Below are 25,694 nucleotides of genomic sequence, written 5' to 3'. Positions count from 1 at the left end.
ATATATATATATATATATATATAAAATGAATATATTGTTTAATGACTACATCTCAGAGAATAAAGTATGGCTGCCTTTTCTTAAATCTCTAGCCAGTTCCTGGTTTAGAAAAGAAAACACCATACTCAAAAACACTTAATGCTTCAGAGGAAGCTCTCTCCCATCCTGTCCCACCATATCAGTCCGGCCAACCATCTCAACTAGTGAGTAAATACCATCTTAACTGGTGAGACAGTTGAGTGATTATCACTTGGCGGGTAATAACTATTTTTTATTTTTATTTATTTTATTTCCATAGGTTATTGGGGAACAGGTGGTGTTTGGTTACATGAATAAGTTCTTTAGTGGTGATTTGTGAGATTTTGGTGCACCCATCACCCAAGCAGTATAAATTGCACCCTATTTGTAGGCTTTTATCCTTCCGGGGGTAACTATTTTTTATTCAAACTGTATTTTTTAATGCGAAAAAATATCCCTCCCTGAAAAAAACAAAGCAAAACCAAAAACAGTATATAGTATTTCACTGTGCAGAGGCAACTGTAAGAAAAGAAAGTTCTCTGAAGTTTCTCAGAGCAGATGAATGAGTTTTATCTCTGAAAATATTGCTTAGTAATACTAATGTTTTTAGTTCCATCGCTTCCTTCCACATCATCTTCCCAGATAGTTTTCTAATGTGTGTACATAATAAAGTCTCAGGAAGATATGGAGTTAGGGGTGTTGCCTGTTGGTTTTACTGCCCTTATTTCAGAAATATCACATGTAATTGTGTAGTACGTGTAGCTGGGTGAGAGCTGCCTAGCCAAGTACCCACTCCACTTAAATATACCTCCATTGAACATGTTATGAAGCAGGCCAGGCGCAGTGGCTTACACCTGTAATCCCAGCACTTTGAGAGGACAAGGCAGGTGGTTTGCTTGAGCCTAGGAGTTCAAGACTAACCTGGGCAACATGGCAAAACCCTGTCTCTACTAAAAATACAAAAATTAGCTGGGCGTGGTGGCATGTGCCTGTAATCCCAGCTACTGGGGAGGCTGAGGCATGAGAATCGCTTGAACCCGGGAGGCAGAAGTTGCAGTGAGCCAAGATCGTGCCACTGCACTCCAGCCTGGGAAACAGAGCAAGACTTGTTCTCAAAAAAAAAAAAAAAAAAAAGTATATATATATATATAGAGAGAGAGAGAGAGAGACAAAGAAAGAGCACGCGTGAGCAAAGAACACCCCTCCTTTTTTTTCTAATTCAAAGCAAGACATTTTGCTTTGTTCCTTTTCCATAATTAACTGAAGCCTAGTTCCAAATGCTTTCTTAGATCTTTCTTTTTGTTAACACTATGTTTCACCACCAACTGAACATGAAATCTAACATTCGTAACTTAGACGTGGAGATCCTGAGTCCTCTGACCTGTGGGGGCTGTGGCATTCTAGTAAGAGACCCATCAATTTACATGTTAGTCTACATGGACTAGACTTTGTCAGATTCCTTTCAGCCCTACCACGTTGGGATTCTATGATTCCGAATGCATCCCAGAGAACAGCAGTGGAAGAGAAGAGCAAGTAATGACAAGAAACTGTGAAGTACAACAAAGGTTTGTTTCTCACAGGCAAGGGGAAAACATATACAAAAATCTTTCAATATTTTTATTTACACAATATTAATAGTTCTTAAGAAAACTTCCATTTTCTACATGCTGAAATTATGAATCAAATAATTAATCTTCATGATTAATTCCCAGTTTATCAAACTGAAATTATATCTCCGTCTTCCACATCTAAAGCAGGGATTATCTGTATTATTTAATTCAATTCAACTAATCAGACATTTTTACAGCAATATGAACTATGTGCTGTGGGAGACACACAGATTAATATAATCTGGAACTAACCCTCATGTAGTTCAAAATATAGCACATACTTTGGCCTGATACAATTTGGCCCATTATAAGTGCCAGTGGAGGAACCCACAAAGTGCTATGTTGTGAGCACTCTGGAAGGACCAATGCATCCCCATGGAGAAGGTATCATTTAGGCAGGTGCTTACCACACCATCTAGCAAATGGTAAGTTCTCAATCAATGTTTCCTATTGTGTTGATATTATTAAGAGTTATCACTCTCTTATCACCTGTGTGACATTACCTCTCTCGACCCCAATTCTCTCATCTACAAGATGAATAAAATCATAATACCTGTAAATTGAGGATAACAGCACTTGCTCGGCCTACCTCTCAGAACTATGTGAGGACCAAAAAAATTATGAAGGTCATTTCTAACATGTGTTATTCATCTTTGAATGCACAGAATCTTATACATAGTAAGAAATCAACAAATAGAGAAGATAGAGAGAAGGAAGAAAGGCAGGGAAGAAACAATAATTAAATAGAAATCAGTTAAAAACTGGTTTTGTTTTATTTAAGTACACCTAGATTTATATCCTTAAGTATTCACTTAACTTCTTCTTTTTTTAAATTTAAATTTAATTTTAATTTTTAGTTCTGGGGTACACGTGCAGGATGTGCAGGTTTGTTACATAGAAGTATTCACTTAACCTATTCTTAAATTCAGTTTTTCCATCTATAAAAGGGAACTACTTTTAGTATCTCTTACCTTCCTTCCTAAATGAAACAAATTTAAAGTGCTTATCACAATGTCTGGAATATAGAAAATCGCAGAACAACATATTTTTTAAACAGTTTTGAGCTTTGCCTTCAAGTGTTTTTTATTTGTTTGTTTAGTTATTGACTGGTTTTATTTTAGTAAGGTATTAGCCAATTTTTTTTTACTAGATATGGTCTGCTCCATATTTAAATAAAGTTCATATATTGTTTTTTCAAGAAGAGAAGAAGATGGAACTTGCCACTCTCCAGAGTTTCAAACTTACTCTTTAATGTGGCTCTGAAATTTAACTAACTTCCAGAAAGAGAAAAATGAATCTTCCTTCACTGGAAAGACATCCACTATTCTAATTTACCAGTGCTTTTTAAATTTGGGTGTTTTTTTATTTTGCCATTTCCCTCATCATTCTATAAATCTTTCATAGTTGAATTTATTCTGAGAAAGCTGATAATTTTATCCTAATTATCTTCCTGTTTTTTACAATTCCATTGTGCTAGCAGAAATAAATAAAACTAAGCAGTCTTTTAAACATCCTCATAGAGTCACACTAGACACACAGAAATAAAGGATCAGAAATCCAGTTTCAGGAAGTATGTTTATAGAGGCAGAACTTTAATTCATAGAAATATATCCACAAAGTGGATAACTGAAAATCTACTGTTCCTTTACCACTCACACAAAAATTTTCTGCAATCTCTACAACAGGACTAAAGACTGACTTCAAACATAAGAATGCACTAAACTGCTTCCAATCAAATCCATTCATAATTGCTGAGTTCGTGTTGTGAGAATAGACGCTACTTATTGTAAATTCACAACACAGTTGTAAAAACAGTGGCCAGCAACAGTTACCCTCCATGGCTCTTCATCATTTATTGAGCTACTACTTCATGAATGATACAAGTTCAATTAAGTGTATGATGAATGTATTCCACAGAACAATAATAACAATAAACCCTAGAGCACTGCTATATCTCCAGCTCCTACAACAGAGCTGATTATCAATAAATGTTTATTGATTTAATAAATATATGATTTGAATCAATGATTTTTAATCTCCTTCTAGTAGTAGAAAGCAGGCAGATTTGATCACTGACGAGCATTGGATGTTGGACAGAGCATTGGGTGTTGGACAACAAATGGGGAAGGGGGAAGAAAAGAATAAATAGACTTGAAGATGCCAGGTAGATATCTAAAGAAAGAGCTCTCTAGAGGTTACACAAACCTTCCTCATCTCTGATCTCCATTAGCACATTCTATCAAGGATATCAGATTTAGGGCAAAGTTGGTCAGCTTGAGATTCTTTGTAGTCTCCCATAACCATAACAGTCCCAGCTGAGAACCCTCTAGGGATCTAACTTGGGAGGGATGGCATCTGGGAACTAACACACAACTCACATATTCATCCCATGGTTACTCTACTGAAGTCTACATCACTTCCCCGCTGCCACAGTAACAGGGAGAGCTAACTGAAAACAAAGACTGTGACTTAAAGTTAGAGGTAAGCCTAGTCGATTTTGATTCCTATAGACTTCTAGGCGCTGCGGAGAGTTTGCCACAGCAAGAAACTTTATTTTGAATAAACAAAAATCAACAAGAATAAATGATTTATGAGAATAGGTACAGATTTGTTTGGTGTTGTTGATAATGTTGGAGCCACTGAAACATTAATAAGTCAATAAATTAATGAATTATGCAACACTCATTATAAGGCCTTTTAATCTCATATATTAATGTAAGTGCCTTATAAACCTGTAGAATATATATGTTTTCCACAAACTAATAGTAGAACACTAAACTGGGTATTAAGAGCCAAAGGACTAAACACACATGCCCGCGCACACACACCCACCACTCCCCACAGGCAATGTATCCATATATGGTATCCATACGTATGTGTATATGTACAGCCGCTGCTTAGCAAGCAAAAACACTTTTTTTTCTATAAACATATGTCCATTTTATTTAAGAATGAGAGAGTTCACTTGAATTCAGATGTACAGGGTCCATTCTTAAGTTATTCATCAAGAATAACAATAAAATCTTTCAGGTACTGAATATAAATAAGAAAAATCAAACATTTTGTATAATATTCTAATGTCCATTTGATTCACTGTATTTAGAATGATTCTTCTAAAACATGAATCATGGGAGTTTGCTGAACAAACACTTCTTTTGTCCTCAAAATAAAGTCGAAATCTCTTAATATGGATTTAGAAAGCTCTTTATCTTCATGATCTGACCTCAGCTTACCTATTAGCCCAAATCTGGCCTCCTGGTTCCTTGGGCTTTTTGCTCCAGTCCTACTGGTAGCTCTCCGGGCCTGCCATTCTCTTTCTTATCTCTGGGTATTTGATCATGCCATGTCCTCTGCCTAGAACATGTTCTGTCTCTGTTCACCAGTCTATTCCTGTCTCTCCTTTACATCTCAGGTAGAGTCATTTCTTCTGGAAAGCCTCCCCTGTCTGAATTAGGTGACTCTTTCTCTGTCCGCCAATGGCATCTTTTAGACTTATCATAGGTTGGTTTGAATGTCTATTCACTTGGCTCCATTCTCCTCTAGACTCAAAGCTACTCGAAGACAGAAACCCTGTTTTGATCATTATTATATTCTTGGCACTGAGTGTCTGACACATAGTAAGTACTCAATACATATATTTATTAAATCTTTGAAGAGGAAAAGGAAGCCAGGTTAGCATCAATAACAATGAATGGCATATGTGCAAATTACCAGGTATGAGCTAACTCTGGTCTAAAGCCCCATTCATATTGGAAGTGCCCTAGCTTCTAGTCACTATGCCTAGATTCAAAGCCCATCAGGGCCTGCTTATTTACCTACAAAGAATTCCTATCCTACATCTCCAAACTGAAAACATTCTCAATTGGTCATACCTGGCAATGCATTGCTTAACTTCAAGGAAAACACTCACCTCTTTTGTCTCTTCAGAGAAAGCTTGCAGAATGTCCGTCTGCCTAGTGTAGTTGCCATTGGCGTCCTGCAGACCTTGCAGAATGCGCTCCCGCAGAACCAGCACTGAGACTCGAAGCTGGTGCCAGAGGAGCTGCACTGCGTGGATGTCCACTATCACGTTGACAGAGTAAGACAGCAGCTTTAGGGAGAACTCTGTTTCAAGGAGGGCATGGATTTGCTCAACATGATCAGAAATATCTTCACAAATATCCTGCAGTAAAGAAAAGCAAAATACATGAGGACTACTTTGCCTTATCCTGGAGGGAGGTGAGGGTGGTAGAAAAGTTCACTCTTACCTAACGCCAATTATCAGGGCCAACAGTAGCACGTTGGATACCTGGGGCCTTTGTTTTAGTTCAGATACCCAGTTGCAGGCCATATTCCCGTGCACTGGGCCCTTCGGTCATTCAGGTAAATTAATCTTTTTCTAAACCACACAAATCCTACTATTCCATCAGATGCCCAAATTGAAAGTCAGCCAAGGTCAGAGGTGCATCTCTCCAATTCACTGTCTGTTCTCTTTTTTATTGTTTGTTGAGTATTCTGGAAGGGAACCAATGGCTGTTTTATTTGCTAGCACTAAGCTACACTGGGCACACAATATTTCAGGTTAGAAGCATCACCTAGACACCTTTGAAGAAAGATAACCTAGAATGTGTGCTTCAGAGGCACTCTCAGCCATTCTCAATGAACTATGGGGTATTGATGTAAGGGGCAATTGTCACTCTCCCACAAGTATACAACTTAATATTCAAATTCAGTGTTTTTTTGTTTGTTTGTTTTTGTTTTTGTTTTTGTTTTTTTTTAGATAGAGTTTCACTCTTGTCACACAGGCTGGAATGCAATGGCGCAATCTCGGCTCACTGCAACCTCCACCTATCGGGTTCAAGCAATTCTCCTGCCTCAGCTTCCTGAGCAGCTGAGATTACAGGCAGCTGCCACCAAGCCCAGCTAATTTTTGTAGTTTTAGTACAGACGGGGTGTCACCAGGTTGGCCAGGCTGGTCTTGAACTCCTGACCTGAGGTGATCCACCCACCTCAGCCTCCCAAAGTGCTGAGATTACAGGCCTGAGCCACTGCACCCAGCCTAAATTCACAGTGGATATCGAAATTTTTAACCCACACTTTGCAAGCAGAATCACTCTTATGAAACAAAGCCAGAAAAATTCCAAAGATGAAAAAAGACAAAATACAATTTTGTTTTGTTTCATGCAGACATTTTAAACAAAAACATTACTAACTCAGTCTCAATCTCCTTGACACATCCTATTAGTAGGAAGATTTGGTATCTGACATGTCACTTGTTCTTACAAGTTCCCAAATTTCCATTGTGCTGTCAGAGGCCAGCAGCGTGAAATGAGTGGCATCAATGGTAGTATTTACTTGGGCAATTTAAGAAACCATTAAGCATCAAGATGATGGTGTCAGCTAAAAGGGCTCAGTTACTCGTTTTTAGTTGTACATTAGTGATTTTTTAAAACTGAGCTTTTATTTATGATTTTTGTTAAGGCCAAAATTTGAAGATAGCATTTGAGTTCTGAGCCCTACCATCAGTGTCAAAACAGTCATTCTATGCTGGAAACATAACCTTCTGATTTCATGTAATTCAGTCACTTTTTTAAAGAGAAAAATGAAAATATATAATCTGTATTTAAAAATGTACAAGGGAAAAAATCTATTGAAGAATGATAAATTGTGCTAAATTATGAACATTAATTGTTGTACAATTCCAATGAGTGCTCCAATATTAGTTCTTGAAACCCAAGAAGTAACTGGTGACAGTGGTGCAAACTGGTGATCATAACTTGAAACAGAGCAAAAGTTTAAACTAGATGAACTTTGAAGCGCTAATTAGGTAAGGTTCTCCCAAATGTGACCCACAAGGTAATGCAGTCCAAAAGAAATTTAGGGCAAAAAATCTATTAGCCAGTACATGGGAACCAATCACAGCCAGATTAGCTTGTCTCTCCTGGCCTCATCACAAAAGAGCAGGGCTCTCATTGCTATCATCAGATATTCCACATTGCCTGGGATTTCTGGTTGGAGCATCTACTTCATGTATTCCCCACACCTCTTGACCACTACCCCAAAATAAATGCCTGTATCTTTTGTCCTCTTAGGATGTTCATTTCTGTGTTGTTCTGTGCCACTTTGAGAAACTCCCTCCCTCCCACGGCTGAGTTCTTCCAAATTCTGTATACTTCCCCCTATTCTGTTGTAAAAAAACACTCCTTAACTTCTTCACAGAATCCATCTACTTCCCGGACTCACCCAAACCTGATTCTGCCCAAGAATCCCACTTCCCCTGTTGTCCTCCCAGGGAAGGCTGCTCATTCTCTCAGTCCTCACCTGAGAGACTATAGTAGGGATGATGGGGGAAAGGCTGGCCTCAACGCCTCTTTGCCACTTTGGCACTTTCTGATCATTACTCTTTCACTCTCATACTAACACCCTTTTTTCCCAGTAGGTGCCTAGTCTGATAAACCTTACCATCTTCCTCCCTTATTGCTGTTACCTACATTCTTCACTTTTACTCCTCTACATTACATTGAAGAATGCAACTGTTTCACATTTTAGTCTCTCTGTACCACACATGGGGTTATCTTTGGTAATGTCAGTATTCACACTGATGAACCAACCAACACGGTAGCCTCAAATTTCCTTTACTCTACAGCTCCCAGGACCTTCATACTCATTCCACTGGGACAAGTCTCTACCCTAGCTCTACTGTGGACTTCACCGTCACTTCACCTGTGTAACAATATCAGAAAGTCCCCTATGCCACCAACCTCTATTTGTTCAACTTTTTCACTCCTGTCTCCCACTACAGGTGCTCTTCAACCTCATCCAGGCCACCAGCTTCTCTAGTGACGCTTTCCTCAAATACTACCCTTCTCCTAGCATCTATGAGGTATGCCTATGCTATGGGGAGCATCTATAGTTATCACTGTTCAACTACTATCTTGGCAGTAGTCTCCACTTCCTCATACTCTTGATTCATAATTCAGATTTGTTAGCCTCTGTCTCTGGCATCTCACTTTGATGCTAAAGATGCAGAATATCTTACATACCTAGGAGAGAAAAAGACTTGGGTAACCTTTATGCTACCAGCTCAGAATAGCCATATATACATTTCTCATCTACTCCACACCATCCTGCAATACAAAATGTTACATAGAGCCTTGGCACCAAGAAAGCATCATGTCAAAGCACATGCCATCTCTTCCTCTTATACATGATTTGGCTCCTTTGTAATAGATGTAGGAACGTAGTCAGAACCAGGTCATGGGTCAAGATTGCCAGGAAACTATCCAGGGAAAACAACATGTAAAGGGCACTAAGGTATCATTGGTGCCAGTTAACTTAGGTTTTCACATCTTACTCCCTACATACCTGGGCAAGGTAAATTAGCCCCATTCCCACAGAAGCAGATGGACCCCTAAGGGGAAAAAAACACCCTTCCCACAAGTGCTGACCTACCAAAGTAGATATAATGATGGCAAATAAGCACATTACAAAATCTTCAACTACATAAGCCAAGATGGAAATGTAAATTAAAACCACAACGAGATACCAGTTTACACCCGTTCAAATGCCTAGAATAAAAAAATTACTGACAGCACCAACTGCTAAGGACTTCTAGAACAACCGGAACTCTCCTATGCTGCTTATGGGAATTCAGAACAATCACTCTGGAAAACAGGTTAGCAGTTTCTTATAAAATTAAGCATACAATTACCATATGACCCAGCAATCCCACTCTTGGGTGTTTATCCAAGATAAATGAAAACTTACATGCACACAAAAATGAAAAGAAGCTCCATCCACAATCGCTAAAACCTTCAATAGGTAAACTGATCATGGGTAAGTGGTCCTTCAATGTGTAAATAGATAAACGAACTACAGTATGCCTATACAATATGCAGCAGTTTTTTAAAAAGTAAACCACTATACATGTAACAATTTGGATAAATCTCAAAGGCATTATACTAAGTGAAAGAAGCCAGTCTCAAAATGTTACACACTGTATAATTCTATTTATATAAATAATATTCTCATAAGACAAAACTATAATGATAGACAATAGATGAGTGACTACTAGAGACTGGGGATGGGGAGGGCATGATTCTAAACTGATAGCACAAGGGAGTTTTGCAGACTGATGGAACTGTTTGGTATAGATTGTGGAGGTGTTATGCAAATCTACACATGGGTTAAGCTGTACACCAAAAATAAAGTCACCTCTGCTGTATGATAATTTTTAAACTAATACAGGAAAAGCAGTTGATAGTCTCAGTAAAATACACATAAAATTCATTTTGGATCACACACTGCCTTCGTATTCTTGAAAATTACAAAAAGCACAACTCTTTAAAGTCATGACGGTACTGTGATCATCAGCACTAATTTTATATAGTAATTCTGGGTAACTTCCATATTATTTTCTAGCAAGTATAAAGGAAAATGAAGCTAATCAGGAGCCCATCTCAAAGTGAAGTAATGCAAATGACAATGGTTAACAATATCTTCAAAGTTGCATAAGATTTTTTTCCACAGATATTACTGTGCTAATGTGGGAAAGTGACACTCTACATTGCTTTGTTTAATTCACATATAGCATAATAGCACCGTGGCATTCAGTACTCACAGAACAAAATGCATTGAATACATTATGTTACCAATTGCTCACTTCACTCAACCTTCCAGATATCTTGCTGTCTCAAAATTGAAGCTGCTGTCTCCTGTCAATGAGACAGGAATCTTCTGTGGTTACTGAAGCAGCTGATACAAACACTGAGGTGACCTGAGACTGTTTACAAATAAACTCTAGTTGGCTGAGTCAGTTGGTTTTTTTGGTTTTTTTTTTTTGTTTTTTAAAATTGGGTTGTATGCTTATGTGAGAGGGGTACCTTTTCCTTTTGTAAAACATTATTGTATACTTTTTCATTGTGTCTTATTTCTTCTAAACAAATGCAGGGATGCTAAGGTAACTCGTATATATTTAACCAGTATGTCCAGTTTTCACCAGCTAGAGACAGAAATGAGGCACCCTTCTTGTGATTGCTCTGATTGCTTACTGTAATAACTCTTGAGTGTGACTTCTCAGCTCCTGCTAATTGTCCCTGGGAGGCAATCTCTTTGCTGCCTCATCATGAGGCCATCACACCCTTTCTCAACCATTCTCAAAACATCTTAAAGGTTTCCCTGTGAAATTACAAATGTACATGGATCAACATTCTGCCAAGGTGCCTCAAATTGCCAATCTCCAGGGCTCCATGTGCATCTGGAAGGAAGTCTGCCCTCCAAGCAACATCTTCACCCAGGTACTGAAGCAACACTTGGCCCCTCAGTTTCACAAAGTTGTACAAATACAACCCTCAAAAAACCAAAAAAAAAAAAAAAAAAAAGAAAAGAAAAGAAAGGAAAGAAAGGCAAATTCCCCTAATGGTTGGGTGAGGTGGCTCATGCCTGTAATCCCAGCACTTTGGGAGACTGAGGCACGAGAATTGCTTGGACTCAGGAGTTTGAGACCAGCCTGGGCAACACGGGAGACCCCATCACTATAAAAAATTTTAAAAATTAGTCAAGTGTGGTGGCACACATCTGTAGTCCCAGCTACTTGGGAAGCTGAAGTGGGAAAATGCCTTCAGCCCACAAGGTGTAGGCTGCAGTGAGCCATGATCGTATTGCGGTACTCCAGCCTGACCAAAGCAAGAAAATAACCTGTCTTAAAGCAAGAACCTGTCTCCAAAAAAAAAAGTTTCTTTACCCATATGCTCACCATATGTGTATGTGTTTATTACACAAAGCTAAAAAGAGATTCTGACCTAATACATGTACTTTATATTTTAAAATACAGATTAAAGAAAATCACAGTTAGTTGCAATAAAACTCACAAGTAAACCTTTGAAATTGAAATTGCAACTTTATACAAAAAACCTTCCTATTGCAGAGTATAAAATAATCTTCAGTTGACTATCAAAACCGTACTTTCTCCAAAAACAGAGTGATAGATTTCCCTATGGCAAAATATTTTTATTTCCCCAAAAGTGAACTATCCCTCTCAGTAAAGGAGAAGTACAGGGGAACTTTCTCAACTTGATAAAGAATATCTACAAAAAACCTATAGCTAACAGCAAACTTAACAGTGAGAAACTAGAAGCTTTCCCACAAAGATTGACAGCAAGGCAAGGATGTCTCCTCTCAGCACTCCTTTACAACATCATACTAGAAGTCCTAGCTATTGCAATAAGATAAAAAGAGGAAAGAAAAGGCAGAGATTTGGAAGGAAAAAATGAAACTGTCTTGTTCAAAGATGACATGATCGTCTACGTAGAAAATCTGACAGGATGGAAAAAAAAAGTAGACTCCTGGAACTAATAAGCAATCATAGCAAGGTTGCAGAATATGAGGTTAATATACAAAAGTCAATTGCTTTCCTATATACCACCAATGAACAATTGGAATTTGAAATAAAAAACACAATACCATTTATACTAGCATCCCCCCAAATGAAATCTTAGGTATAAATCTAAAAACATATGTACAAGATCTATATGAAAACTGCAAACTCTGATGAAAGAAATCAAGGAAGTAAATACATGCAGTGGTATTCCATGTTCCTGGATAGGAAGACTCAATATTATCAAGATGTTAGTTCTTCCCCACTTGATGTACAGCCTCAACTCAGTAAAAAACCCAGCAAGTTATTTTATAGATAACAAACTGATTCTAAAGTTTATGTGAAGAGGCTGGGCACGGTGGCTCACACCTGTAATCCTAGCACTCTGGGAGGCCGAGGCAGGTGGATCACCTGAAGTCAGGAGTTTAAGACCAGCCTGGCCAACATGGTGAAACCCCATCTCTACTAAGAATACAAAAATTAGCTGGGAGCGGTGTTGCATGCCTGTAATCCCAGCTACTTGGGAAGCTGAGGCAGGAGAATAGCTTGAACCGAAGAGGTAGAGGTTGCAGTGAGCCGAGATCACGCCATTGCACTCCAGCCTGGGGGACAGAGCAAGACTCGGTCTAAAAAATAATAATAATAATAATAAAGTTTATGTGAAGAGGCAAAAGACCCAGAATATCCAGAACAATATTTAAAAAGAACTCAACAGGGGGACTGACATTACCCAACTTCAAGATTTACTACAAAGCTACATTAATCAAGACAATGTTATATTGGCAAAAGAACAGACAAACAGATCAATGAACAGAATAGACAGCCTAGAGGTAGACCCACATAAGTAACACTTAACTGATCTTTGACAAAGGAGCAAAGGCAACACAATAGAGAAAAGACAGTCTTTTCAACAAATGGTGCTGGAAGTGGACATCTACAAGCAAATAATAATAATGATAATCCTAGACATTGACCTTACACCCTTAACACAAATTAACTCAAAATATATCACAGACTTAAGGGTAGATCTACTAGACAGCCTAGAGGTAGACCCACATAAGTAATAGTTAACTGATCTTCAACAGGAGCAAAGGCAACACAATAGAGAAAAGACAGTCTTTTCAACAAATGGTGCTGGAATTGGACATCTACTAGCAAGTAATAATAATAATGATAATCCTAGACATAGACCTTACACCCTTAACAAAAATTAACTCAAAATACATCACAGACCTAACGGTAAAATGCAAAACTATAAAATCCTATAAGATATCATAGAAGAAAATCTAGATCACCTTGGGTTTGGCAATGACTTTTTGTTAATAGATACAATGCCAAAGGCACAATCTATGAAAGAATTAATAAGCTGACTTCATTAAAATTAAATATTTATTCTCTGTGAAAGACATCATTAAAAGAATGAAAAGACAAGCCACAGACTGGGAGAAAATATTTGCAAAAGACTTATGAACGATCATTATTCAAAATATATAAAGAAGTCTTAAAGCTCAACAAAAAGAAAACAAACAACCCAATTAAAAACCAGTCCAAAGACCTTAACAGATGCCTCACCAAAGAAAATAGACAGATGACAAATAAGAATATGAAAAGATGATTCCATATCATAAGTCATCAGGGAAATGCAAATTAAAACAATGAGATGCCATTAAAACAATGAGATACCATTGCATAATCATTAGAATGGCCAAAATTCAGAATACTGACAACACCAAATGCTGGTGAGGATGTGGAGTAACAGGAACTCTCATTCATTGCAGTGGGAATGCAGTTTGGTGGTTTCTTACAAAGCTAAACATACTCTCACCATAAAATCCAGCAATCGCACTCCTTGGTTTTTACCCAAAGGAGCTGAAAACTCATATCCACAGAAAAACCTGCACACGGATGTTTATAGCAGCTTTATTCTTAATTGCCAAAACTTGGAAGCAACCAAGGATTGCCAAAACTTGGAAGCAACCAAGGAGTTCGGTAGGGAATAGATAAACTTTGGTATATCTAGACAATAGAGTATTAGTCAGTGCTAAAAAGAAGTAAGCTATCAAGCTATGAAAAGACATGAGGAACCTTAAATGTACATTACTAAGTGAAATAAGTCAATCTGAGAAGGCTACAAACCGTACTATTTCATTTATATGACATTCTGGAAAAGGCAAAGCAGTGGCTCCCAGACCGTTTGGGGCAAGGAGGGAAGACTAAGTAGAGAAGAGGATGTTTATGGCAGTGAAACTGTTCTATATAGTATAAAGATGGATACACATAATTTAATATTCCTCAAAATCTGTAGAATGCACAAGACAGACTGAACCCAATGTACACTATGGAATTGGGGTGATGATGAGGTGCCAAAGTAGGTTCATCAATTGTAACAAATGTACCACCCTAGTGGGAGGTGCTGACAATGTGGAAAGCTATGCATGTATGGAAAGTTTAATGCAAGGCGATATAAGGGCTACCTCTGTGCCTGCCTCTTAATTTTGCTGTGAATCTAAACTGGTTACAAAAATACTATTTTAAAAAACACAAACTAGACTACCTCTTCTTTGTTTTTCCTCTAGCAAATACACTTTTCTAATAAGCCTAGTTTCTTCTGTCATATGAAGAATAACTATAATGGGCTGAACATGGTGGCTCACACCTGCAATCCCATCACTTTGGGAGGCCAAGGTCAAAGGATCCCTTGAGCCCAGGAGTTTGAGACCACCCTGGGCAACGTGGCAAAACCCCATCTCTACAAAAGATACAAAAAGTATCCAAGCCTGGGCCAGGCGCTGTGGCTCACACCTGTAATCCCAGCACTTTGGGAGGCTGAGGTAGGCAGATCACTTGAATTCATGAGTTTGAGACCAGCCTAGGCAATGTGGTGAAACTGCATCTCTACTAAAAATACAAAAATTAGTGGGGCATGGTGGCAGGTGCCTGTCATTCCAGCTACTCCGGAGGCTGAAGCAGGAGGATCACTTGACCCCGAGAGGCAGAGGTTGCAGTGAGCTGAGATTTCGCCACTGCACTCCAGCCTGGGCGACAGAGCAAGGCTGTCTCAAAAAAATAAAAAAAAAAAAATTATCCAGACCTGGTGGCATGCACCTGTAGTCCTAGCTACTTGGGAAGATGAGGTTGGAGGATCACTTGAGCCCAGGAGGTCAAGGCTACAGTGAGCCATGATCACACCACTGTACTCTAGCCTGGGCAATAGAGTGAGACCCTGTATCAAATTTAAAAATAATAAAAAAAGAATGACTATAATGGAGCGCAGTGGGAATAATCCTGACTTTTTATGATAATCATAGAACTTCTCTCCAAAGTTTGAAGAACTCTATAAACAGTAGTTATTCTTTTTAGTGCTAAAATTATGAGAGTGTGATGACTAAAACAAGCTAATTTATGTGGAAATGATTTGCTATTATTATTGGCTGTTATTCATCCATCTCCCTAACTAGACTGTATCTTTCTAGAAGCAGGAAATGTGTCTTATTTGTCTTGGTTATCTATAATGCCACACTGTTAGGACACTGCCACACAGATGCAAAGGACGTTTGTGAAATTGAATTCAATTGGATAAAATATTGTATTTTACAAATTAGAGGTAAACCCCTAAAAAGCAAATAGCAGCTTAACTTTCTTTCTGAAGTATATTTACACTAATTGGCACTTACTCAGCAAGTAATGTCAGCAGTCACTGACACTGGGTCACCTCCTGCTTTGATTAGGAGAGGGTCTGAAAAAGCGAGCAGATTTGGAAGCGTGGAAGAGATGATAGAAAGAGAAGGATGAAGATGCAGAATACAGTCTTGGAAGCATTCACACTTCTGCCTTCACGTCTCTGAAAGTCTCCTCTGCCTTCAACTGGGAAAGGACCAATTAGAAGTTCTGTCAGGATATACCTGGCCATATACAAATGTAGATTGCTTTGCTTTCCATGATTTGGAAATTTTTTGCATAAAATTGTTATTAAAAAGCTTCAGAGGATTCATTTATTGAGCTATCACTTTAAATACCTAATACCAGGCTCTGACTTATTTGACCGGGAATAAACCCTAAACTAAAAGTTTGGAGGAAAACTGACCATTGTTATTGCACACTGGAGAAATTGTTTTTCTAAGCAAGCTACTGCTTAGTCATTCTTGCATTCAGTATTCTACATGACACAATACAGGTTCAAAATCTGAGTTCATTCACTAAAAAAAATCATGGCTATGGTCTTGACTCTCAATAGCTCTTCTGGAAATTGTTCAGAATGTCTATACCTTCCCCAAGACATCTTCATAGAACTGATTTTTTTAGCAGTGTTTCAGGTAGAAATTAATAGAGAAGACAGTGGTGGTTCTTACCTTGCAGTGTGCTTGTTAACCATGCATATTCCTGGGCTATAGGGCCAAAGAACCTGCATTTTCTTTTTTTTTTTTTTCCCTAGTGAAAAATACTTTTTACATGCTTTACTCAGTAATTGATAGATCAAGCAGATATAAGAGTCATACGTATGTGAAATATTTGAACAACACATTTAACATGTATGGAACATTTTACCTAACTGCTGCAGAATACCCTTCCTTTTCTTTTTTTAATTTTTTAATTTAATTTAATTTTATTATTATTATACTTTAAGTTTTAGGGTACATGTGCACAATGTGCAGGTTAGTTACATATGTATACATGTGCCATGCTGGTGTGCTGCACCCACTAACTTGTCATTTAGCATTAGGTATATCTCCTAATGCTATCCCTCCCCCCTCCCCCCACCCCACAACAGTCCCCAGAGTGTGATGTTCCCCTTCCTGTGTCCATGTGTTCATTAGAAACTGCATTTTCTTAAGCATGTGGTGGCCATCATGCTGGTGTTCTATGCACCACACATTGAAAAACACGGAGCCAGAAATGGGTCATCTGTCTAGGCTGACTGATGCTGAAGTGGGAACTACGTGCAAGCCTGCTGCTACGCACTGTAAAAACAAAACCTCCCAGCACTTGAAAGGTAGCCCACTACTGCTATTACACAGATACATCTACAGTAGAATTTACATTCTTTGTGCACCAGAAAACAACATTCCATAACTTTATTTACCCAGTACTGATAGTGTTGTAATAATCTCTAGGGCAGCATCAGGTTTGTGGATTTTTCTAACATGCCTTCTCTTTTGCTTTTTTGTACACTGTATTATAAAATGAAACAGAAGACTGTCTCACACACACAAATATATTTAATATATGTATGTAATATATGTGTATATATGTAAATATGCTATTTACATGTATACTATATGTTTATATATATGGCTTAGTAAATTATTATAAGGAAAACACTCTTGTAACAACCACTCAGGTCAAAATTTAGAACTTTACCAGCCACCCCCACCCCAGAACTGCTTCCATCTGTCCCCTTTCCATCACAGAGGCTTCATCCCTCCAAAAGGGACCACTATCCTGATTTGCATAGCAATCATTCCCGCACAAGAGCACCTGCATATAATAATTTACTTTTGCCCAGTTTTTATCTTGATATGTCTTTTAAGTCTCTTCTCCATTTTTTTTTTTTTTTTGAAACAGTTTCTTGCTGTTTGGCCTAGGCTAGTCTCAAATGATGTGCCCACCTTAGCCTTTGGAGTAGTTGGATTATAGGCACGTGTTACCACACCCAGCTTAAGTCTCTTTTAATCTGTTTTTCTATTTCTTTTTCATACAATTTATCTGTTAAAGAACTTGGGGCATTAGACCTGTAGAGTTTTCCACAATTTGGATTTGTTGATGGAAGCCACATGAAGCAGTCCAGCCTACCAGTTATTCTGTCCTCTTTACTTTCTACAAACTGGCATCTGGATCCCGAGACCTGATTCATCTCAGCTTCAATTTCTTTGACAAAACAGTAAGTACCACAGTATTTTTTTTTTTTTAATCAGGAGGAGTATTTAACTTCATGGCCAGGCATGGTGGCTCACACCTGTAATCCTGGCACTTTGAGAGGCTGAGGCCAGCGGATCGCCTGGCTCAGGAGTTCGAGACCATTCTGGGCAACAAAGTGAGACCCCATCTCTACAAAAAATACAAAAATTAGCCAGACATAGTGATGTGTGCCTGTGGTCTCAGCTATTCAGGAAGCTGAGGTGGGAGGATGGCTTGACCCTGGGAGGCGGAGGTTGCAGTGAGCTGAGATCACATCACTGCACTCTAGCCTGGGTGACAGAATTAGACCCCGTCTCAAAAAAAAAAAAAAAAAAAAAAAGAGAGAGAGAGAGAGAGGTATTCAACTTTGATTTTTGTCCTTTTTTCGATAGTTGGTGATATCAACTATTTTAGTAATTGCTGGTCAGTGGTGCCTAGATCTGTTAATGTATTGGGGGTTGTAGCATGATGATATTCTTTTTTTAAAAAATTCTACTTTAAGTTCTAGGGAACATGTGCACAACATGCAGGTTTGTTACATATGTATACATGTGCCACGTTGGTGTGCTGCACCCATTAACTCATCATTTACATTAGGTATATCTCCTAATGTTATCCCTCCCCCCTTTCCCCACCCCATGACAGGCCCTGGTGTGTGATGTTCCCCACCCTGTGTCCAAGTGTTCTCATTGTTCAATTCCCACCTATGAGTGAGAACATGCGGTGTTTGGTTTTCTGTCTTGTGATAGTTTGCTCAGAATGATGGTTTCCAGCTTCATCTATGTCCCTACAAAGGACATGAACTCATCCTTTTTTGTGGCTGCATAGTATTCCATGGTGTATATGTGCCACATTTTCTTAATCTAGTATATCATTGATGGACATTTGGGTTAGTTCCAAGTGTTTGCTATTGTGAATAGTGCCACAATAAACATACATGTGCATGTGTCTTTATAGCAGCATGATTTATAGTCCTTTGGGTATACACCCAGTAATGGGATGGCTGGGTAAAATGCTATTTCTAGTTCTAGATCCTTGAGGAATCGCCACACTGTCTTCCACAATGGTTGAACTAGTTTACACTCCCACCAACAGTGTAAAAATGTTCCTATTTCTCCACATCCTCTCCAGTGCCTGTTGTTTCCTGACTTTTTAATGATCACCATTCTAACTGGTGTAAGATGGTATCTCATTGTGATTTTGATTCGCATTTCTCTGATGGCCAGTGATGATGAGCATTTTTTTCATGTGTCTGTTAGCTGCATAAATGTCTTCTTTTGAAAAGTGTCTGTTCATATCCTTTGCCCACTTTTTGATAGGGTTGTTTGATGTTTTCTTGTAAGTTTGTAAGTTCTTTGTAGATTCTGGATATTAGCCCTTTGCCAGATGGGTAGATTGTAAAAATTTTCTCCCATTCTGTAGGTTGCCTGTTCACTCTGATGGTAGTTTCTTTTGCTGTGCAGAAGCTCTTTAGTTTAATTAGATCCCATTTGTCAATTTTGGCTTTTGTTGCCATTGCTTTTTGTGTTTTAGTCATGAAGTCCTTGCCCATGCCTATGTTTTGAATGGTATTTGCCTAGGTTTTCTTCTAGGGTTTTTATGGTTTTAGGTCTAATGTTTAAGTCTTTAATCCATCTTGAATTAATTTTTGTATAAGATGTAAGGAAGGATCCAGTTTCAGATTTCTACATATGGCTAGCCAGTTTTCCCAGCACCATTTATTAAATAGGGAATCCTTTCCCCATTTCTTGTTTTTGTCAGGTTTGTCAAAGATCAGATGGTTGTAGATGTGTGGTATTATTTCTGAAGGCTCTGTTCTGTTCCATTGGTCTATATCTCTGTTTTGGTACCAGTACCATGCTGTTTTGGTTATTGTAGCCTTGTAGTATAGTTTGAAGTCAAGTAGCATGATGTCTCCAGCTTTGTCCTTTTGCCTTAGGATTGTCTTGGCAATGCAGGCTCTTTTTTGGTTCCATATGAACTTTAAAGTAGTTTTTTTCCAATTCTGTGAAGAAAGTCACCAGTAGCTTGATGGGGATGGCATTGAATCTATAAATTACCTTGGGCAGTATGGCCATTTTCAGGATATTGATTCTTCCTAACCATGAGCATGGAATGTTCTTCCATTTGTTTGTGTCCTCTTTTATTCCATTGAGCAGTGGTTTGTAGTTCTCCTTGAAGAGGTCCTTCACATCCCTTGTAAGTTGGATTCCTAGGTATTTTATTCTCTTTGAAGCAATTGTGAATGGGAGTTCACTCATGATTTGGTTCTCTGTTTGTCTGTTATTGGTGTATAGGAATGCTTGTGATTTTTGCACATTGATTTTGTATCCTCAGACTTTGCTGAAGTTGCTTATCAGCTTAAGGAGATTTTGGGCTGAGATGATGGGGTTTTCTAAATATAGAATCATGTCATCTGCAAACAGGGACAATTTCACTTCCTCTTTTCCTAATTGAATACCTTTTATTTCTTTCTCCTACCTGACTGCCCTGGCCAGAACTTCCAACACTATGTTGAATAGGACTGGTGAGAGAGGGCATCCCTGTCTGGTGCCAGTTTTCAAAGGGAATGCTTCCAGTATTTGCCCATCCAGTATGATATTGGCTGTGAGTTTGTCATAAATAGCTCTTATTATTTTGAGCTATGTCCCATCAATACCTAATTTATTGAGAGTTTTTAGCATGAAGGGCTGTTGAATTTTGTCAAAGGCCTTTTCTGCATCTATTGAGATAATCATGTGGTTTCTGTCTTTGGTTCTGTTTATATGATGGATTATGTTTATTGATTTGTGTATGGTGAACCAGCCTTGCATCCCAGGGATGAAGCCAACTTGATCTTGGTGGATAAGTGTTTTCATTGCTGCTGGATTTGGTTTGCCAGTATTTTATTGAGGATTTTTGCACTGATGTTCATCAGGGATATTGGTCTAAAATTATTTTTTTGTTGTGTCTCTGCCAGACTTTGGTATCAGGATGATGCTAGTCTCATAAAATGAGTTAGGGAGGATTCCCTCTTTTTCTATTGATTGGAATAGTTTCAGAAGGAATGGTACCAGCTCCTCTTTGTACCTCTGGTGGAATTCAGCTGTGAATCCATCTGGTCCTAGACTTTTTTTGGTTGGTAGGCTATTAATTACTGCCTCAATTTCAGAGCCTGTTATTGGTCTATTCAGAGATTCAACTTCTTCCTGGTTTAGTCTTGGGAGGTTTATGTGTCCAGGAATTTATCCATTTATTCTAGATTTTCTAGTTTATTTGCGTAGAGGTGTTTATAGTATTCCCTGATGGTAGTTTGTATTTCTGTGGGATTGGTGGTGATATCCCCTTTATCATTTTTTATTGTGCCTATTTGATTCTTCTCTCTTTTCTTGTTTATTAGTCTTGCTAGTGATCTATCAACTTTGTTGGTCTTTTCAAAAAACCAGCTCCTGGATTCAATGATTTTTTGAAGGGTTTTTTGTGTCTCTATCTCCTTCAGTTCTGCTCTGATCTTAGTTAATTCTTGCCTTCTGCTAGCTTTTGAATGTGTTTGCTCTTGCTTCTCTAGTTCTTTTAATTGTGATGTTAGGGTATCAATTTTAGATCTTTCCTGCTTTCTCTTGTGGGCATTTAGTGCTATAAATTTCCCTCAACACACTGCTTTAAATGTGTCCCAGAGATTCTGGTATGTTGTGTCTTTGTTTTCATTGGTTTCAAAGAACATCTTTATTTCTGCCTTCATTTTGTTATGTACCCAGTAGTCATTCAGGAGCAGGTATATTCAGTTTCCATGTAGTTGAGCAGTTTTGAGTGAGTTTCTTAATCCTGAGTTCTAATTTGATTGCATTGTGGTCTGAGAGACAGTTTGTTATAATTTCTGTTCTTTTACATTTGCTGAGGGGTGCTTTACTTCCAAATATGTGGTCAATTTTGGAATAAGTGTGATGTGGTGCTGAGAAGAATGTATATTCTGTTGATTTGGGGTGGAGAGTTCTGTAGATGTCTATTAGGTCCACTTGGTGCAGAGCTAAGTTCAAGTCCTGGATATCCTTGTTAACTTTCTGTCTCGTTGATCTGTCTAATGTTGACAGTGGGGTGTTAAAGTCTCCCATTATTATTGTGTGGGAGTCTAAGTCTCTTTGTAGGTCTCTAAGGACTTGCTTTATGAATCTGGGTACTCTTGTATTGGGTGCATATATATTTAGGATAGTTAGCTCTTCCTGTTGAATTGATCCCTTTACCATTCTGTAATGGCCTTTGTCTCTTTTGATCTTTGTTGGTTTAAAGTCTGTTTTATCAGAGACTAGGATTGCAACCCCTGCTTTTTTTTTGTTTTCCATTTGCTTGGTAGATCTTCCTCCATCCCTTTATTTTGAGCTTATGTGCGTCTCTGCATGTGAGATGGGTCTCCTGAATATAGCACACTGATGGGTCTTGACTCTTTATCCAATTTGCCAGTCTGTGTCTTTTAATTGGAGTATTTAGTCCATTTACACTTAAGGTTAATATTGTTATGTGTGAATTCGATCCTGTCATTATGATGTTAGCTGGTTATTTTGCTCATTAGTTGATGCAGTTTCTTCCTAGCCTCGATGGTCTTTACAATTTGGCATGTTTTTGCAGTGGCTGGTACTGGTTGTTCCTTTCCATGTTCAGTGCTTCCTTCAGGAGTTCTTGTAAGGCAGGCCTGGTGGTAACAAAATCTCTCAGCATTTGCTTGTCTGTAAAGGATTTTATTTCTCCTTCACTTCTGAAGCTTAGTTTGGCTGGATATGAAATTCTGGGTTGAAAATTCTTTTCTTTAAGATGTTGAATATTGGCCCCCACTCTCTTCTGGCTTGTAGAGTTTCTGCCGAGAGATCCGCTGTTAGTCTGATGGGCTTCCCTTTGTGGGTAACCCGACCTTTCTCTCTGGCTGCCCTTAACATGTTTTTCTTCATTTCAACTTTGGTGAATCTGACAATTATGTGTCTTGGAGTTTCTCTTCTCAAGGAGTATCTTTGTGGCATTCTCTGTATTTCCTGAATTTGAATGTTGGTCTGCCTTGCTAGGTTGGGGAAGTTCTCCTGGGTAATATCCTGAATAGTGTTTTCCAACTTGGTTCCATTCTCCCCGTCACTTTCAGGTACACCAATCAGACGTAGATTTGGTCTTTTCACATAGTCCCATATTTCTTGGAGGCTTTGTTGATTTCTTTTTACTCTTTTTTTCTCTAAACTTCTCTTCTCGCTTCATTTCATACATTTGATCTTCAATCACTGATACCCTTTCTTCCACTTGATCGAATCGGCTACTGAAGCTTGTGCATGTGTCACATAGTTCTTGTGCCATGGTTTTCAGCTCCATCAGTTCATTTGAGGTCTTTTCTATGCTGTTTATTCTAGTTAGCCATTCGTCTAATCTTTTTTCAAGGTTTTTAGCTTCTTTGCGATGGGTTCGAACATCCTCCTTTAGCTCAGAGAAGTCTGTTATTACGGATCCTCTGAAGCCCTCTTCTCTCAACTCATCGAAGTCACTCTCTGTCCAGCTTTGTTCCGTCGCTGATGAGGAACTGCTTTCCTTTGGAGGAAAAGAGGTGCTCTGATTTTTAGAATTTTCAGCTTTTCTGCTCTGGTTCCTCCCTATCTTTGTGGTTTTATCTACCTTTGGTCTTTGATGATGGTGATGGACAGATGGGGTTTTGGTGTGGATGTCCTTTCTGTTTGTTAGTTTTCCTTTTAACAGTCACGACCCTCAGCTGCAAGTCTTTTGGAGTTTGCTGGAGGTCCACTCCAGAACGTGTTTGCCTGGGTATCACCAGCAGAGGCTGCAGAAGAGCAAATATTGCAGAACGGTAAATGTTGCTGCCTGATCCTTCCTCTGGAAGCTTCGTCTCAGAGGGGCACCCAGCTGTATGAGGTGTCAGTCGGCCCCTTCTGGGAAGTGTCTCCCAGTTAGGCTAGTTGGGCGTCAGGGACCCACTTGAGGAGGCGGTCTGTCCCTTCTCGGATCTCAAACTCCGTGCTGGGAGAACCACTGCTCACCTCAAAGCTGTCAGACAGGGAGGTTTAAGTGTGCAGAAGTTTCTGCTGCCTTTTGTTCAGCTATGCCCTGCCCCCAGAGGTGGAGTCTACAGAGGTAGGCAGGCCTCCTTGAGGTGCGGTGGGTTCCACCCAGTTCGAGCTTCCAGGCCGCTTTGTTTACCTACTCAAGCCTCAGCAATGGCGGACGCCCCTCCCCCAGCCTTGCTGCCACCTTGCAGTTTGCTCTCATACTGCTGTGCTAGCAGTGAGCGAGGCTCCGTGGGTGTAGGACCCTCTGAGCCAGGCGCGGGATATAATCTCCTGGTGTGCCATTTGGTAAGACCATTGGAAAAGCGCAGCTATCAGGGTGAGGTGATGCCCCACCCTGCTTCCGGCTCACACTCCATGGGCTGCACCCACTGTCCAACAATCCTCAGTGAGATGAACCCAGTACCTCAGTTGGAAATGCAGAAATCACCCGTCTTCTGCGTCACTTACACTGGGAGCTGTAGACTGCAGCTGTTCCTATTCTGCCATCTTTGAACTGCCTCCAGCATGATGATATCCTATCATTTTGTTTTCATTTATTAGCTAGAATAACTTCAATAGAAGATGCTTCCCTTTATCAACTATTTGATCACAGAGGTAAAATTCATAAAGGAAAGTTAAGATAAATATTTGATTCTTTAATTTTCTTTAGCTAGTTTTTGAGGAAATGAATTGATTCTGTCATATTCAGAAGGTAAACTGGTTGTCTTACTTGATATCATTGCATACTCATGGATTTAAACATATACGATCCACTTCTGATTCACTGCAGTTCTAACCTTATTGAGGCTCAGTTGCCCATCTTTAGCCAGTGGGATCTCCTTCAATCTAGCTTCAAGTTGACTATTCTGTAATAGTAGTCTTTGATAGCTTCTTTGCTCATCTTGTATGTGATGTAAAATCAGATATTTTTCTAAGAAGGCTTGGTTTCCTTTAATGGGAAAAGTTTCTTCAGACCACCATCAAGGCAATAGGGCTGTTCATTACTACTGAATTGGTCACTGTTTCGAGGCTTTTTTTCATTAATAGAGCTAGGAAAAACATGTATTGAAAAATAAAACACCTATGAGTTCATAACTGATATATCCAATTCAAATTCAGGAATACAGGGTTTTTACCTAATATCTTCTATAGTACATTCATATTTTCTTTCTTCCACCCCAAAAATTTGTGGTGACAGAATTAGAAGATCCCATACTTACTTTTCATTTTATTACACATTACATATACGATAGTTTCAGAATAGCAATACTATCTTAATATTACTACTAGTACTGGTCCTGAAGCAAAAGACTAGGACAGGTATTTATAAGATACCTGATCAAGGTGCCTTTTTTCAGTACAGAAGAGAAGGGGTTCACCTCTGATTTGTCTTTACCTGGTCTTTGAGAGCAAACAACTTATATCCTAGTCTCACTGTTCACCACAGTTCATATTATACAGTTTAAAAAATTGGGAATTTTATAAGTTCCTTTACCATCTTCAAGGTCCATCTAGAAGGAAAAAAAAGGCTCAATAAAAATATGACAAAAACACGTGATCATTAGTTCTCCAAAGGGGGAAAAGCCCTTTGGTTTTAGAAGGCATACCCTGAGAGGCTTTCTGCCTCAGCAAACCCTTCTAGTCTTTGCAGATCATCACAGAATATGCAAAAAGGACAAAAATCACTGACGATAGTCATCAATGATATACCAAAGAAACTCCACTCTAATGCTAGGTATGCCAGGTGAAGCACTCTTTTTTTTTTTCTTTCCAATATAACTACTATAGGTCACAGGGTTATGAAGA

At 38.8% G+C, this 25,694-nt stretch overlaps 1 protein-coding gene across 6 annotated transcripts in view; it reads right to left on the bottom strand.

Moving 5' to 3' along the window:
- The window catches only part of AKAP6 (A-kinase anchoring protein 6), a 626,630-nt gene that overhangs the window by 289,022 nt on the left and 311,914 nt on the right, over window positions 1-25,694 (bottom strand). For all 6 annotated transcript variants that reach the window (XM_054529991.2, XM_054529992.2, XM_054529989.2 and 3 more), the window contains one exon: window positions 5,539-5,790. In XM_054529991.2, the coding sequence (XP_054385966.2) occupies window positions 5,539-5,790 (252 nt within the window). The remainder of the gene's footprint in view (window positions 1-5,538; window positions 5,791-25,694) is intronic.

The sequence above is a fragment of the Pongo abelii genome, chromosome 15 (assembly GCF_028885655.2).
Source record: "Pongo abelii isolate AG06213 chromosome 15, NHGRI_mPonAbe1-v2.0_pri, whole genome shotgun sequence".
NCBI lineage: Eukaryota > Metazoa > Chordata > Mammalia > Primates > Hominidae > Pongo > Pongo abelii.
The sequence above is the reverse complement of the archived record's forward strand: the minus strand, read 5'-3'. Positions and strand labels throughout refer to the sequence as shown.